Raw genomic sequence first — 14,072 nt, 5'->3', positions numbered from 1 at the left:
GGTGTGAACTCCTGCTCATCACACCTCATCCCTCCTCCGTCCCCTGGCCACCAGTGTGGGCACTGCAACATGGATGTGGTGGGTTGGAGAGGTCACAATGCTCTGGGCACCATGGGCTCGGGCTGGACCCTCCTTCACCTCCCAGGGGGCTCAGGCAGACCTGGCTTTTTGTGCATTGGCTCCCGTGGCAGTGTGGGGATGCACCCAGCTCCCACGCCGTGGGGCAGGTGACGAGCTGAGTCCTGCCAGAGCCATGGCCAGGGCTGACCCCACTGTTCCGCTTTGGCCATGGGCTGGGAGTGGGGAGTCTGTTGGGGTGGGAGAGCCCTGTGGCGGGGCAGGCGGAGGCGTGGGGCAGGATGCGGGCTGGCAGCGGGGCTGGGGTGGGAGGGGAAGAGGCCAAGGGCAGGGAGCGATGCTGCGTGTGCTCGGAGGAAGTGCGAGCACCACTGCCCGCCCAGGCCAGACGTGCCTCACACTGCCAGCAGCTGGGCAATGTGCGTCCGTGACACCGACATGGTAGGTCCTGCTCCTTTCTGTGGGGATGAATCGGGGTCTGCTCAGCAAAGGTGGGTAGGGGAGGGCAGGGCTGTGGGCAGGTGCTGCCAGGAACCAGTGCCACTGCCAGGGACCTGTGGGACAGAGAGCCTGCTGCAGGCAACAAGGCTGTGCCAGGAGCACAGGGCACTGCCACTGCAGAGGCACATGCTAGCCCAGGGGGGTGGGAGGCTTGGGGGCACAGGGCATGCCCTGGACTTTGGGGCTCCCCAGGAGTGAATTGCATGGGAGGCACAGCCCCTGAAAAGTGGGGGACCCCTTCTGCAGCAGAACTGTACCTGACCGGTGGCACATGGCACCTAGCTTGTGGCTACCAGGTGTGTGGCATGGGGGCACAGTGGGGTGCATGAGCCCCCCTGGGACAGACATGCTCACACCTCCCTCCCTGGCACGCAGGGCACTGCTGTGGGACTGCGATCTGCTGGGAGAACGCGGGCTCTGGGCTCCCGTGACATCTGCTACCTGGCCATCACTGCCATCGCATGGGGTAAGCTGCCTGCTTGGTGGGCACAGACGTAGCCACAGCACCCGCAGGTGCAAGGAAGGGCTGGGAGTACAGCTGAGGTAGCACCACGCAGAGTTAAAGCTTCTAACTGACATCAGGAAAAGAAATTAGAGTAGAAACTAATTTGGTTTTGCTGCCTGTAGGATATTTCCTTCACATATTGGCAGCGCACAGAGCAAAACCTGCCGGTGCCTGCTCTGTCCCTAGAGATCCTCCGTGAGCTGGAGGATCTTTATGGATTATTTTCCAAAGGACCTTTCGTGACTGAGCTGAGGAACAGCTAAGGAACAGAGGCAAGTGCAAAATTGTCAGGAGGAGGCTGAGATTTAGCTCTGAGGGCGAAACAAAAATGCAAAGGCAACCTGAGTGTGGTGGGTGAGTCCTGGGGGGAGCTTTGGGGGGCTCTCAGGGGAGTGGAGTGGTTGAAACACAGGCAAACAGCACCTACCTGAGGGTTCAGCTCTGGTTGGGGCTGGGAGAGGTAACATAAGGCTGAGGGGAAGGAACAGGGATGAGCTGTGCTACAGAGAGGTTGTTACTGGTGGAGCTGGAGGAAAGAGGTAGGAAGCATGTGGAGGATGGGCATGTAGCAGATAGGCCCCCTTGGTCCTTCTTGGTTTGGGGATGGGGCACACGAGAGCAGCAGGTGGGAGGGGAGGTAGTGAGGGCTGGGACATGGGTGGTGGGAGCTGAGGTGGGAGCTGAGGACAGGGCAGGTTCCCAGAGCTGCCCTGAGCTTCTGTCCTGCAGCCCCAGACTCGAAAGGCATGAAGACGAGAGCTGCTGTTGAAGACCACATTTTCCTCAGACTTGGTTTTATTAAGCAAAGTGGATAGTTTACCCTTTCACAAGGAAATATGGACAAATTATGGGAATTTTGCTTAGAATTATGTGTAATTATTGACAAAACTAGAGCCCTAATTAGACTTGGGAAGCCCTAGATTTGCATCTAATCTGTGATGTCCAGAACACTGCCTGCATGACCAGAGTGTGATATGCTCTCCTGAGACACAGGGTACCCCAGGCTGGTTGTTTGGAGAAAACTTTGATCCCCATCTCACTTTCAGCACAGATGAAGATACGAACCTTGTATCAGTTTCTGCAGTTGTGGAGATACCTGCTTTTGGGGAGGAGGGAGGAAGCTTTTTTTTGGTGGCTAAAACCCTTTGATTGCATCTAAGTTGTGGTGTGAAACGCTGTAAATAAGAACAGGGTTTCAGTAAAGTGCCCCTCGCTTCTGGGTGTGGGTTCCAGTTAATCTCTGGCTTTGCTCTGGCTGGTGGGCATGACCAGGATGTGAACTTGACTTTTGCAAGATGTTGTTTTGCAATACTGAGTTTTACAAGACTCTTCAGACCATCTGGGGATCCAAATGCTTTTGGGGATGAGGGCATGCTTCTTGCTCTGTCTCGCTCCAACCTGAGTCTCATGTAGAAGTGTAAAGCAAGAAAACCGAAGTGGTACACTTCTGTGCTTGAGGAAGGAATCATGTTTTAAAGAACCATCTTGATGTTGGGTTTTCCCCTTTGGGAAACCTTTGTGGCCAGGGGTGTGAGGCTGTGGGGCTGGGCTTCCACCCCTTGGCTGGAGGAGCGGTTGGCATCACTGTTTGGGGCTCTCCTGCCACCTGTGTTCTGCCTGTCTCATCCTGTGCTTCCCGTCTCAGCCTTCACCCATCCCTCACTTCACCTACTCCCTCACCTTCCTCACCCCTGTCCCACCTCAGCTCCTTCTGCAATGCCTTGATCCACCCAGGTCTCTGTATACCCTTAGAGCCCCATTCTCACCCGCTCTTGTCCTTTTGCCCTGTCCTCTCAGTGGCATTTCTTGGCCAGCCCTAGCCCCAACCTCATATCCCAAGGGACCCCATCCCTGACTGGGTTCCCGTCCTTTCTGCATCAATCCCGGTCCCCATCCTCTCTCGCAGGTGCAGTGACGTGGGTGGAGGTGGGTGCCTGGACATACCACTACAGTGACCAAGGCGACTACACATGGGAGCAGGCCAGGAACTACTGCCAGACCTTCTTCACTGACCTGGTGGCAATCCAGAACAAGCAGGAGATTGAATACCTCAATGCGAGCCTGCCCTTCCACAGGCGCTACTACTGGATCGGCATCCGCAAGCTGGGTGGCACCTGGACCTGGGTTGGCACCAAGAAGGTGCTGACAAAAGAGGCGGAGAACTGGGCAGCGGGAGAGCCCAACAACCGCCGCTCCAACCAGGACTGTGTGGAGATCTACATCAAGCGGCAGCAGGAGTCGGGCAAGTGGAATGACGAGAACTGCAGGCAGAAGAAGAAGGCGCTGTGCTATGAAGGTGAGCGGAGGTGCTGCAGCACGGAGCCAGATTGGGTGGGCTGGGGACCTTGGCAGGGTGGACAGTGGCTCCTGCTGACCATCCTCTGTGTGCGCAGCTTCCTGCCAGCCCTTTTCGTGCAGCCAGCGCGGCGAGTGCGTGGAGACAATCGGGAGCTACCGCTGCCAGTGCTACCCTGGATTCCATGGCCCTGAGTGCGAGGACGGTGAGGCTCCCATTCCCAACCCTCCTGCCCTGACAGGCATCTAAGCCCCAGTGGCAAAGTGCACAGGTTCTTTATGCTCCTAACGGGCTGGCGATGCTGCATCTCCCCCAGTTGTGCGGTGTGCTGAGCTGGAACCAGAGGGAGTACACATGAACTGCAGCCATCCCTACAGAGACTTCAGTTACAACTCCACCTGTGTGTTCGGGTGCCAGGAGGGGTTTGAGCAGCAAGGGGTGGGCACACTGCGGTGCCTGGCTTCCCAGCAGTGGTCTGCAGAGACCCCCACCTGCACAGGTAGGGTCTGCCAGGGACTGGGGGACACAGCGATGTGACACTGATGTGGCATTGATGCTTTTTGGGGGCAAAGCTGCTCAGGCAAGCAATGGGCTAGGCTTGCAGTGCGCCTGTCATTCAGGGAAGCAGCTCTCAGTGCTGCATGCAGGGAGCAGTTCCCTGATGAGGCTGCAATGGGCAGAGTGGCTGTGAGCTCTGGATAAGGCCCCTGCTCTCCCAGGTTGTCCCAGCACTTGCTCACTGTCCTGAATCACACCCAGGTGTGAGCACCCTGTGTGCACCAAGCATGGGGGCAGGAGGGTGTCTTGGCACCTCTGTCACCTCGGTGGCACAGTCTGCATCTCCCCAAGCCCACCGCAAACCACCTTGGGAAGGTGCTCAGCATCTTGGGGGTCCTCAGAGAAGGGTGAAGGGGGACTGCCAACCTCCGGCTGTGGGAAGGGTGGATCCTGGCAGACTGGGCTGCCTTGAGTGGGGGTGAGGACCCGTGAGATGAGGTTAGATACAAGCTGGGAGGGACAGAGCAGGGCAGGAAGCCACAAAGGAGAGAAAGTTGTGGTATGTTACCCTGCAGAGGCAGGGCAAGTCTTCCTGTCAGTGGCTCGAGGGTTGCAACCAGGTGTTGGGTGCCCCAGAGAGGTGCTTGGCTTTTTGGGGGCGTGTGAGGGCACTGCTCCACCTTCCCTGCACCACTGTGTGGCGCATCTGCAGCCTTGCACAATACGGGATGAGTTGAGAACTGGAGCAGACACAGGACACGCATAGGGGCCCCCTCTATTGGGTGACCCAGCAGGAGGGGTCAAGAGGAGGGCAGGGTGTGTCTCTATATGTGTAGCCACTTGCTCCAGCAAACATGGAGCGCTGCCCTGGCACACAGTGGAGCATGCCAGGCACAGCCTGGGGAGACTGGCACATGCACCTGCAGCTATCATAGTCATCCAACACCGGCCCTCTACAGCCAGAGAGCCACCAAGGTGTCCTTCCCCCTGCCGCTGTGACAAGGATGGAGGCAGGGAGGGTGGCGAGCAGAACTGCAGCAGCCATGGTCCTTTGTCCTGGGGGCTGCAACATGGGGCAGTGCAGGGGATAAACAGGGCTCTGGCAGAACAGCAACTGCTCCCCACCCCTCAGGAAATAACTCCTACAGCAGAAAAATCATTGTACCAGCTACATTATTACTGCTTTTGAAGAGGTGAGACTTGTCTGGGTGAGAAAGGTAAATGGAAGACATGTCACCATAGAATGTTTTGTTTGACTGGGATTCAACTCTTAATCCCTAGATTTAACCTCCTCTATCCTGTCTCTGAGACCTGCTCTCCCATTGCAGCCATCTCCTGCCCAGCGCTCAGTGCACCAGACCGGGGACAGCTGAACTGCTCCCATCTTCATGGGGATTTTGCCTTTGGCTCCACGTGTGTCTTCTCCTGCCAGACGGGGTTTGTGCTGACAGGTCTGGAAAGCCGTGAGTGCACGGCCACAGGGACCTGGACTGGGGATGCCCCACGCTGTGAAGGTAGAGCTGCTGCTAGAGCTCAGAGTGTCACTGGCCTTGGGGTGACACTGGGATTTTCCCCAGCCTCTTGGTCCAGCAGTTTAGTCTCCCAGTCCCCAAGCTTCTACTTGAAGTGTGCCTCTTTGCCCTGCAGTCATCACCTGCCCCATGCTCAGCGCGCCAGACTGGGGACAGCTGAACTGTTCCCACCTCAACGGGAACTTTGCCTTTGGCTCCACGTGTGCCTTCTCCTGCCAGACAGGGTTTGCACTGATGGGGTCAGAGAGCCGTGAGTGCACAGCCATGGGGACCTGGACTGGGGACACTCCACGCTGTGAAGGTAGAGTTGCCATGCAAGGTGTCACAGGCCTTGGAGTGACCATGGGATGTTCTCGGGTGTCTTGGTCCTCTATTACAAGAGGAGTTTAGCCTCATAGTCCACAGGCTCCTATTTGAAGTGTGCTTATTTACCCTGCAGCCATCGCCTGCCCGGTGCTCAGCGCTCCAGACTGGGGACAGCTGAACTGCTCCCACCTCCATGGGGACTTTGCCTTTGGCTCCACATGTGTCTTCTCCTGCCAGACAGGGTTTGTGCTGACAGGTCTGGAAAGCCGTGAGTGCACGGCCACAGGGACCTGGACTGGGGATGCCCCACGCTGTGAAGGTAGAGCTGCTGCTAGAGCTCAGGGTGTCACTGGCGTTGGGGTGACACTGGGATGTTCCCCAGTCTCTTGGTCCCAGCAGTGTAGTCTCCCAGGTTCCTGCTTGAAGTGTATTTCTCCCTGCAGCCATCACCTGCCCAGTGCTCAGTGCTCCAGTCCGAGGACAGCTGAACTGCTCCCATCTCCACGGGGACTTCACCTTTGGCTCCACGTGTGCCTTCTCCTGCCAGATGGGGTTTGCACTGATGGGGCCAGAGAGCCGTGAGTGCACGGCCATGGGGAGCTGGACTGGGGACACCCCACGTTGTGAAGGTATTGCTGCTGCTAGAGCTCAGGGTGTCACTGATCCCAGGGAACATCCTAATGTCACCCCAGCATCTAGGTCCCAGCAGTTTAGCCTTGCAGTACCCAGGCTCCCACTTGGAGTATATTTCTATCTCTGCAGCTATCACTTGCCCGGTGCTCAGTGCTCCAGACCGAGGAAAGATGAACTGCTCCCATCTGAATGGGAACTTTGCCTTCGGCTCCATGTGTGTCTTCTCCTGCGAGACAGGGTTTGCGCTGACAGGACTGGAGAGCCAAGAGTGCACAGCCATGGGGACTTGGACTGGGGATGCCCCACGATGCAAAGGTAGAGATGCTGTGCAAGGTGTCACAGGCTTTGGGGTGACCATGAGATGTTTTCTGGTGTCTTGGACCTCTCATTCCAACTGTTTAGCCTCATAGTCCACGGGCTCCTATTTGAAGTATGCCTATTTACCCTGCAGCCATTGCCTGCCCGGTGCTCAGCGCTCCAGACTGGGGACACCTGAACTGCTCCCACCTCCATGGGGACTTTGCCTTTGGCTCCACATGTGCCTTCTCCTGCCAAACAGGGTTTGCACTGACAGGGCTGGACAGCCTTAAGTGCACGGCCATGGGGACCTGGACTGGGGACACTCCACGCTGTGAAGGTAGAGCTGCTGCTCTAGAGCTGCTGTCCTGCATTCAGCACAAGCATCGTGTTGTCCCCAAGATGTTCTTGGGTGTCTTAGTCCTCTGGTCCCAGCAGTTTAGCCTCATAGTCCACAGGCTCCTATTTGAAGTGTATCTCTATCCCTGCAGCCATCACCTGTCCAGAGCTCAGTGCTCCAGACTGGGGACAGCTGAATTGCTCTCACCCCCACGGGGACTTTGCCTTTGGCTCTGTGTGTGCCTTCTCCTGCCAGACGGGGTTTGTGCTGATGGGGCCGGAGAGCCGCGAGTGCATGGCCGCGGGGACCTGGACTGGGGATGCCCCACGCTGTGAAGGTAGAGCTGCAGCTAGAGCTCAGGGTGTTTCTGGCGTTGGGGTGACACTGGGATGTTCCCCAGTCTCTTAGTCCCAGCAGTGTAGTCTCCCAGGTTCCTGATTTAAGTGTGCCTCTTTACACTTGCAGCCATCAAATGCTCAGCCCTAGCCAGTCCCAAGATGGGCCAGGCTGCCTGCTTCCACCTCCATGGGAACTTCTCCTTTGGCTCCATGTGTGCCTTCTCCTGCCAGACCGGATTTGTGCTGATGGGGCCAGAGAAACGCGAGTGCACGGCCATGGGGACCTGGACAGGAGACACCCCACAATGCATAGGTAGATTTTGTGGTCACACGAGTCTGGAAGTGCCCTGCTGTAGCAGACTGCTTTCCCCAGCACCCCTTTCTCCTTAGCACCCCTAGTCCATGGCAGCTCATCCTCTGCCTCCGCAGCCCACATGTCCCATCCAGCAGTCCTGTCCTATTGATGTATCCACTATGCTTTATCTGTGCTATCTTTATCCACTGTGCTTTATCTCCAGCCATCAGCTGCCCGGCGCTGGAGCCCCCCAGCAGAGGCCAGCTGAGCTGCTCTCACGTGCATGGGAACTTCACGTACAACTCCACGTGCACCTTTTCCTGCGAGGAGGGGTTTGTTCGGATGGGAGCAGAGGTGCTCAGGTGCGCAGCCACAGGGAACTGGACCAGGCATCCCCCTGTCTGTGCAGGTATGGTGGGACCCCCTGCTCTTCTTGCACTATGGGGTCTGGCTTCCTACAGCACATCTTGAATGGGGTGGGGGGGCACCCCAGCAGCCTGTGTGCTGTGAAGTCCTTCTGACAACTTTCTAACTTGTGGGTCTGTGGACCTGTTTCAGAGGATGGTGCCCCCTTCTTAAAGCAAGTCCTGGCTTACAGCAGCGGCACGGCTCTGGCAGTAGCCGGCATCGTGCTCTCAGGAACGCTCATTGCCCTCCTTGCCAAGCGGCTCAGCAACAGAGGTACAGAAATGCCTTCTGCAACCCACCATCACTTTCGCTTGGGGCTCTTGGACCAGGGGGTTACAGTGTGCCAGGAGAGGGTGGGATGATCGATGAGTTTAACAGTTTGACTGTCTCAGTACACATTTTATTTGCTGCAAGTTGCTTTGGTCTGGCAGTACCTCCTTGGTGTCTGTCCAGCTGGAAGTGTCAGCAGCCAGGTTTGGAGTGCAGAGCCAGAAAAACATCTTAATTGGAAAGGGAAAGGTGGCGATTGTTCCAGGTCCCCCTCCCTGCTCCATCCTGTGCTTGTCACACTCGGTTCCATTTCAGACACTGCTTCTGCAGCTTCTCAAGTACTTCACTAAACAAATCTGGTTATTTCTTTTTTATCTGTACTACCCATGTGGACATTTGACACCATTATCAGAGGAGAAGAAGAAGCTCCTGAACCCCACCAGGTGAGAGCCATGCTCTGCAGGAAGGTGGGTCTGCACTGTGCCCCTCATAGCCCTGCAGTCACCCTGTGTCACCCAGCTCTGCCCATGTGCGGCTGCTTGCATAGGCAGTGAGAGCATCTTCAGTGGGTATGGGGCTGTTCTAACCCGTGCCCTTCACACTTTTGCCCTCACCCCCAAGATGCCACCCTCATGTCTGTCTTCCAGTGACCTGGGATCACCGGGCATCTTCACCAACGCAGCGTATGACGCCAACCTGTGAGGTGAGAGGTGCTGAGATGCGTGCGGCACCGTGTGCCCTTACAGCGTGCTGGAAGCCATCTCCCCACGTCTGGGAGTCTTACATCGACAGTCCCCGGGCAGCTGCGCTCCGGGCTGGGCTGCTGCCAGGTGGGGACACCCCGGGCAGGAGAAGGGGAGACCCGCTGCTTTTTACTGAGGGGGTGACACCAGCTCCGCCTCCCCCGTGCTTCCAGCGTCGCCCTGACCGAACCCCAGCCTGTCCCCAGCGTTGCAGCCCCAGCAGGAGCCGCCGCCGGGACCTACGGGGGCCTCACGCCCCCGGCTGCAGCCCCGACCCACGCGGGGAGTGGAGCTGCCCGCCTGCACCACCCACGCGTCAAGGATACCGAAGACGGACCAGGGGCCGTGTGCCGCCTCCGTCACCTGCTGCCAGCCCTTCCTCGCACGGAGCTGCCCCTCTCCCCATGGACATTTCCTCGCGGCTCCCCCCACTCGCGCTTCCGGCCACGGGCTTGTGTCAGCAGGGCCTTAATAAACGTCTGTGTCTAACGAGCCGCCTTCGTGTGCCTGGGCGCGGGTGGGGACGGGCCCGGCTCAGACCGCGGGGGCTGGAGCCGAAGCTCCGGCGCGAGCACCCACTGTGGGGGACCCACACGCGCCCGGAGGTCGCCGGCAAGCCGTGTGTCCGCCGGCGGCCGCCGTAGGCGAGGCGGGGCGCTGCCCGGAAGGAGACGTAGTTTTCGAGAGGAAAGCGGAAGCGATGGCGGCGGCGGAGGCCGAGTGGGAGCCGGCGGGGCTGCTGCCGGCCTCGGGGGGCGGCCTGGACTGGGGTGAGCGCGGGGGGCGCGGGGCCGGGCGCTGGGGGCTCCCTGCGGGGGCCGGGCCGGCGCTGAGGCCGCTGTCTCTCCCGCAGAGGCGGTGCTGGGAGAGGAGCTGAGCGAGCTGCTGGGCGCTGCGGAGCCGCGGGAGGCCCCGAGGGACGAGCCCGACGTGAGTACGGGGGGCGGGAGGCCAGGGTGCCCCCGGGCCGAGGGTCCCGCGGGGTCAGCGCGGTGGGTTTCGTGGACGCTGGAGCTGGCGAAGCGACGGGCGCCGCAGACGTCACCCCGGCACCCCGCCATGGCTGCGGAGCTGTCGGTCTGGTAATAAACTGTCCGTATCAGAGCTGACGATTTAAAAGCCAGGGCAGAGCTGGAGGTGAAAGTTCTGACAATGCTGCACAGCTCAGGCTGTGCTGTTTGGTCTTTCTTCTTGTAAGTGTGTTCTGATGAACCTTTTCTTCATCCTAGCCTGCAGATACTAATTTCTGTGCAGTCCGTAGGCTTTCTCAGCCTCCTTTTATGAGGCAAGTTGAGAACATAAGGAGAGGTTAGATTTGAGTGCAGATCTGAGACTTACAGTTGCATCAGCAGAAAAAATGGGGCAAAAACCTGATCACTGTTTTAAAGGTTGTACAACGAATAGTGTATATGAAGTTATTTTAGTCTCATTTTTTTCCATTGAAAAAGACAACTGATGTCCCTGGCTTTAGAAGATGATGATGTTGCTGTATTCAAATGTAGGGCAGCCTAATACATACTGTTCGTCATATCTTGAGCAGATCAGTTCTCATGTCTCTCTTCCTGCTGGTAAACTGACACGGATACTGCTTTTGTTTATAAAGTACTTGGAGATCTGGTGATAGAAGGGCATTAAGTAAATCTTTCAATTAAGATGAAGGGGAGGGTGCCAACAAGTTGCTTAAACTTATTTTTTATTATAAGGTGGTTCAGTGACTAGACTTATAACTTTCACTTTATAAATTACTAATAACAGTACAGTAATTAGTGATGGTCTTAAACTGGTATGCTCCTTTCCTACAGCTCTAAGCTTTAAAAGAAGCCTTGTCTTGTGTATTTCAGTCGAGTATTGCCCTGTTCTATCCTTAAGGGCAGATTTCTAGAGCTGTAAGAACATGAACATAATGGCTGGTATATTGTCTTTCTGTATTGTTTCTTTCTCTGAACTGTCATTTCAGGAAAAGGATCTCTATAACTTTCATTTTGATCTGGATTTGATGTCTTGTGACTCGGATCTTTGGAATATCACAGGCCATGCTTATGCAGGTAATTTACCTTTTGTATTTTGCAGGTGTGACTATTCCCCCCCACCCTACAAGGGTGAGTTGTTGTAACTTAAGGACAGTGTAAATGTATGTGAAGCTATTTGATATTCTGCAGCATTTAGCTCTCTGATGAGAAGTTGTGCTGTTTCTGTAGCATGGGTGCAGCTGATGATGACTGCCTTACAAGCTAAGCTGTTTAATATCTTTAATCTTGCTGTGTTTTCTGCTGTGCCTTGTTTCAGGAATTAAATAGCTGGTGTAGGGCAGTGTGTTCTTTACTGATCAGCCATTGTTAAACACTTGTACAGTAAAATTTGTTCCTTTGCCTCTTGCAGATGCAAGCGTGAAGACAGAACCCTTGTCACCAGCCACTTCAAATTGTTCGGTCCCTTCTCCGCTGTCTGTGGACTCTCCAGTGCAGAATGTGCCTGTATGCAGAAACCTCTCTGTAACACAGATAGCAGCACTCATTCAGAACCAGCTGCCACACACAAAAAGACCAGTGGTTTACTTGTCTGAGTAACTTCATGGCATAAGAGGAAACAGCTTGTTTTTCTAACCCTTGGAAAAACATTTTTCCTTCAGTGATGTTTTCCTTCCTTCCTTTCTGCTGTGTCCTGTTCTAAAAAGAGCATGTTCAGTTCTGTTTCCTCAGTTGTGTGTATTGGTCTGGTTGCCAAACAGAATGCTTTCTGAAATTTAGAAGTTGCTGACCTCTACCCCCTTTTGCTCTGATGATAAGGAGAGGTACTTCTGTGGTTTTCAGTGGTACTTAGCATTGACCAGAATAAAACTGCAGAACGAAACCTTTCTCGTGTTTGCTGAAGGGGTAACACAGATGTGATGAAAGGCTTTTATACTCTCAGCTGCCAGTAGGCACTTTTATGTGTTTCCAAAGCATTATTCTCATGTACTTTCTGTCTGCAGGATGATGTGGACTGCAGCTGTAGCTCCCAGATGTCTCCCATCTCTCTGTACAGCAAGAGTTGCAAAAGCCCTGCATCCCCTGAAGGAGATGGAGGGAAGAAGCCTCTTGTCAGCATCGCTTCTCGGTCTGGTATGAAAGATTCAGTTACTTTGATTCCACAGATAGTATGTATATCGCCTCCCATATCAATGTTTAGCTAACAGACGCTAGTATATCCTGTCACTTCTGATTTGAATTTGTCATCAAATATGTCTATTCTTAAGAAATATTACAGATGAGTAAAAAAAACATACCAAATGCCAACTGGTCCAACTCTGACTCTTTTTCCTTTCCTAGCAAATAATTCTGCGAGGACCCTGAAGAGGTGTGGTCAGACAGCATCCAGGCCTTCGATACAACCTAAACCCCTTTTGCCAGCTGTCCCTGAGGCTCAGACTAACATTGGTATCCCAGCTAAAACCATCATTATTCAGACTCTTCCCACGCTTGTGCCACTGCCAAAGCATCAGCCAGTTGTTAACATCCAGCCAGCACCCCCTAAAGGTAAATGAATTGTGACTGAGCCAGGTCTGGGGGGTAAACACACTATTTGGGATGGTTGCTAGCATGAAGTTGGGTTTCGTGGTTGAAATGAGAGGGCTAGGGAAAAAAAGAGGGGTCCTAGATGCTTTGCTAAAAAATCTTCAGGCTGAGAAGATGGCCTTATTCCTCTCCCATATAGTCCTGTGAGAACTAGCACTCACCTGGGCGTCATGTGGAAAGGAAGACAGTATAGTGAGAGAGACTATGCTGAGCACTGGTAGCTGTGGAGAAAAAACTGCTGGTTTGGAAGGATCTCTAGGGACCTTTGCCTGTGGTGGCAAGTGGTATGTAATGACACAATGACAGTGCTGTTCTCTTAAAACCAAAGGAAGATCCAGCAGAATCAGTTAGGATGGCTTGAATGAAGCTTGAAAGCTTGGAAGGAGTGAGAAAAGGGTTTTTTTACCCACATGAAACTCTGCTGCAGGATGGTGGGAGCATGAGTTTATGGCCTTTTATCTCACTTAACAGCATTCTATAGGATGTTGTGAAATCTGCTAAGACTGAAGAAAGCCCTGTCAGAGGCTAGAATAGTTGCATACAGCTGCTTGCTAATGTTAACAAGAGACAAGTGATTTCCTGTCCAGTAATAATTCTTCATTCCTCCTGTTGCCCTGTAACAGATTTTTTGAAGTAGCTTGAGCCTTCATTTTTGAATCCCAAGCATAATTTTACTCTTTAGCTAAGGCAGTAGGGACAGGACTTGTATTGCTGAAATAGTCAGATGTAGTTTCTTGTTTTCACCAGCTGATGGCTGCAGTCACTTGTGGTTGACTGTACAGGCACTGAGGCGTGGAAGGAATATGAGACAAATACTTGAGGGCATGTGTCTAGAATTTATTGCAATAGTGAAAAATTTGTCTTCATTACTAATTGCTCATCCATCAGGAGTTAAGCCAAAGCTGGAGTTGTTGATGTGTGTTACAACATACCTAAGATTGTTGGACCATGGTCAGCGTGACCTAATTTGTATTCCCTCTGATGTTCCAGCTGATAAAATACCATCTGGAATGAGGAATGTTGTGGATATGGATTTTTTGGATATAAGTATAGTACTGTGAAGAGCAGCTTCTCCTTTTCCCTGAAGAAAAATCAGGAGAGTATTTTCTGTGTGACACTATAGAGGAAATACTTTTGGGAAAGTATTTCCATGCCATGTATTTACTTTAGCTGGTGGTGTGTTTAAAGTTTTTATAGTGCTACTTCCATAACAAAAACCATAAGGATCTTTTTCGTTAATCAAAATCCCCTGCACATGACAAGTTGGAGTTACCAGTTTGAAATATGCTATTATCTTCAAAGGAGCGTGAGGAACGATACTTTTACAGTCCCTTTCATAAAAGCTTAAAGAAGAAAGCATGATCTTAGAGTATCACATACTTTGTGCATTTAAAAAATAGTTGAAATAATCTCAAATTCACCATTTGAGCTTCTTAAATATGGTACTAACTTCTGATGTCTTCAAGATCATCTCTGCA

The 14,072-nt window shown here is 53.7% G+C and overlaps 2 protein-coding genes across 10 annotated transcripts in view; both read left to right on the top strand.

Annotated features, from left to right (window-relative positions):
- Positions 1–395: 395 nt before the first annotated feature.
- On the top strand, positions 396–9,532 carry SELP (selectin P). 7 transcript variants are annotated; one of them, XM_082052999.1, is made up of 17 exons: positions 396–519; positions 955–1,045; positions 2,991–3,380; positions 3,478–3,585; positions 3,697–3,879; positions 5,207–5,392; positions 5,526–5,711; positions 5,850–6,035; positions 6,160–6,345; positions 6,479–6,664; positions 6,801–6,986; positions 7,138–7,323; positions 7,452–7,637; positions 7,843–8,028; positions 8,178–8,300; positions 8,710–8,740; positions 8,945–9,532. In XM_082052999.1, exons 1-17 carry the CDS (start codon positions 496–498, stop codon positions 8,997–8,999), a joined length of 2,679 nt encoding a protein of 892 aa, XP_081909125.1. In that variant the 5' UTR covers positions 396–495; the 3' UTR covers positions 9,000–9,532. The 7 variants fall into 7 exon arrangements, with proteins under 7 accessions (XP_081909125.1, XP_081909126.1, XP_081909127.1 ...); XM_082053000.1 differs by having other exon boundaries at positions 8,710–8,764; XM_082053001.1 differs by lacking the exon at positions 5,850–6,035.
- A 175-nt stretch (positions 9,533–9,707) lies between these two features.
- Positions 9,708–14,072, top strand: part of ATF6 (activating transcription factor 6) — a 74,070-nt gene continuing 69,705 nt past the window's right edge. For 2 of the 3 annotated variants that reach the window (XM_082052568.1, XM_082052567.1), the window contains exons 1-6: positions 9,708–9,810; positions 9,894–9,970; positions 10,998–11,085; positions 11,420–11,514; positions 12,012–12,141; positions 12,349–12,555. In XM_082052568.1, coding sequence (XP_081908694.1) covers positions 9,741–9,810; positions 9,894–9,970; positions 10,998–11,085; positions 11,420–11,514; positions 12,012–12,141; positions 12,349–12,555 — 667 coding nt within the window. In that variant the 5' untranslated portion in view covers positions 9,708–9,740. The remainder of the gene's footprint in view (positions 9,811–9,893; positions 9,971–10,997; positions 11,086–11,419; positions 11,515–12,011; positions 12,142–12,348; positions 12,556–14,072) is intronic. The other variant, XM_082052569.1, reaches the window with a different exon arrangement.

The sequence above is a fragment of the Streptopelia decaocto genome, assembly GCF_964273445.1.
Source record: "Streptopelia decaocto genome assembly, chromosome: 5".
In the NCBI taxonomy this organism is placed as follows: domain Eukaryota; kingdom Metazoa; phylum Chordata; class Aves; order Columbiformes; family Columbidae; genus Streptopelia; species Streptopelia decaocto.
Note: the sequence above shows the minus strand (reverse complement) of the source record. Positions and strands in the feature narration are given on the sequence as shown.

Bases quoted from the DNA above. Each gene is read 5' to 3' on its own strand.
- SELP (XM_082052999.1), top strand. From the start codon at position 496: ATGTGCGTCCGTGACACCGACATG. The intron at 5,393-5,525 runs GTAGAGCTGCTG...TTTGCCCTGCAG, and splicing joins GGATGCCCCACGCTGTGAAG to TCATCACCTGCCCCATGCTC. The intron at 6,665-6,800 runs GTAGAGATGCTG...TTTACCCTGCAG, and splicing joins GGATGCCCCACGATGCAAAG to CCATTGCCTGCCCGGTGCTC.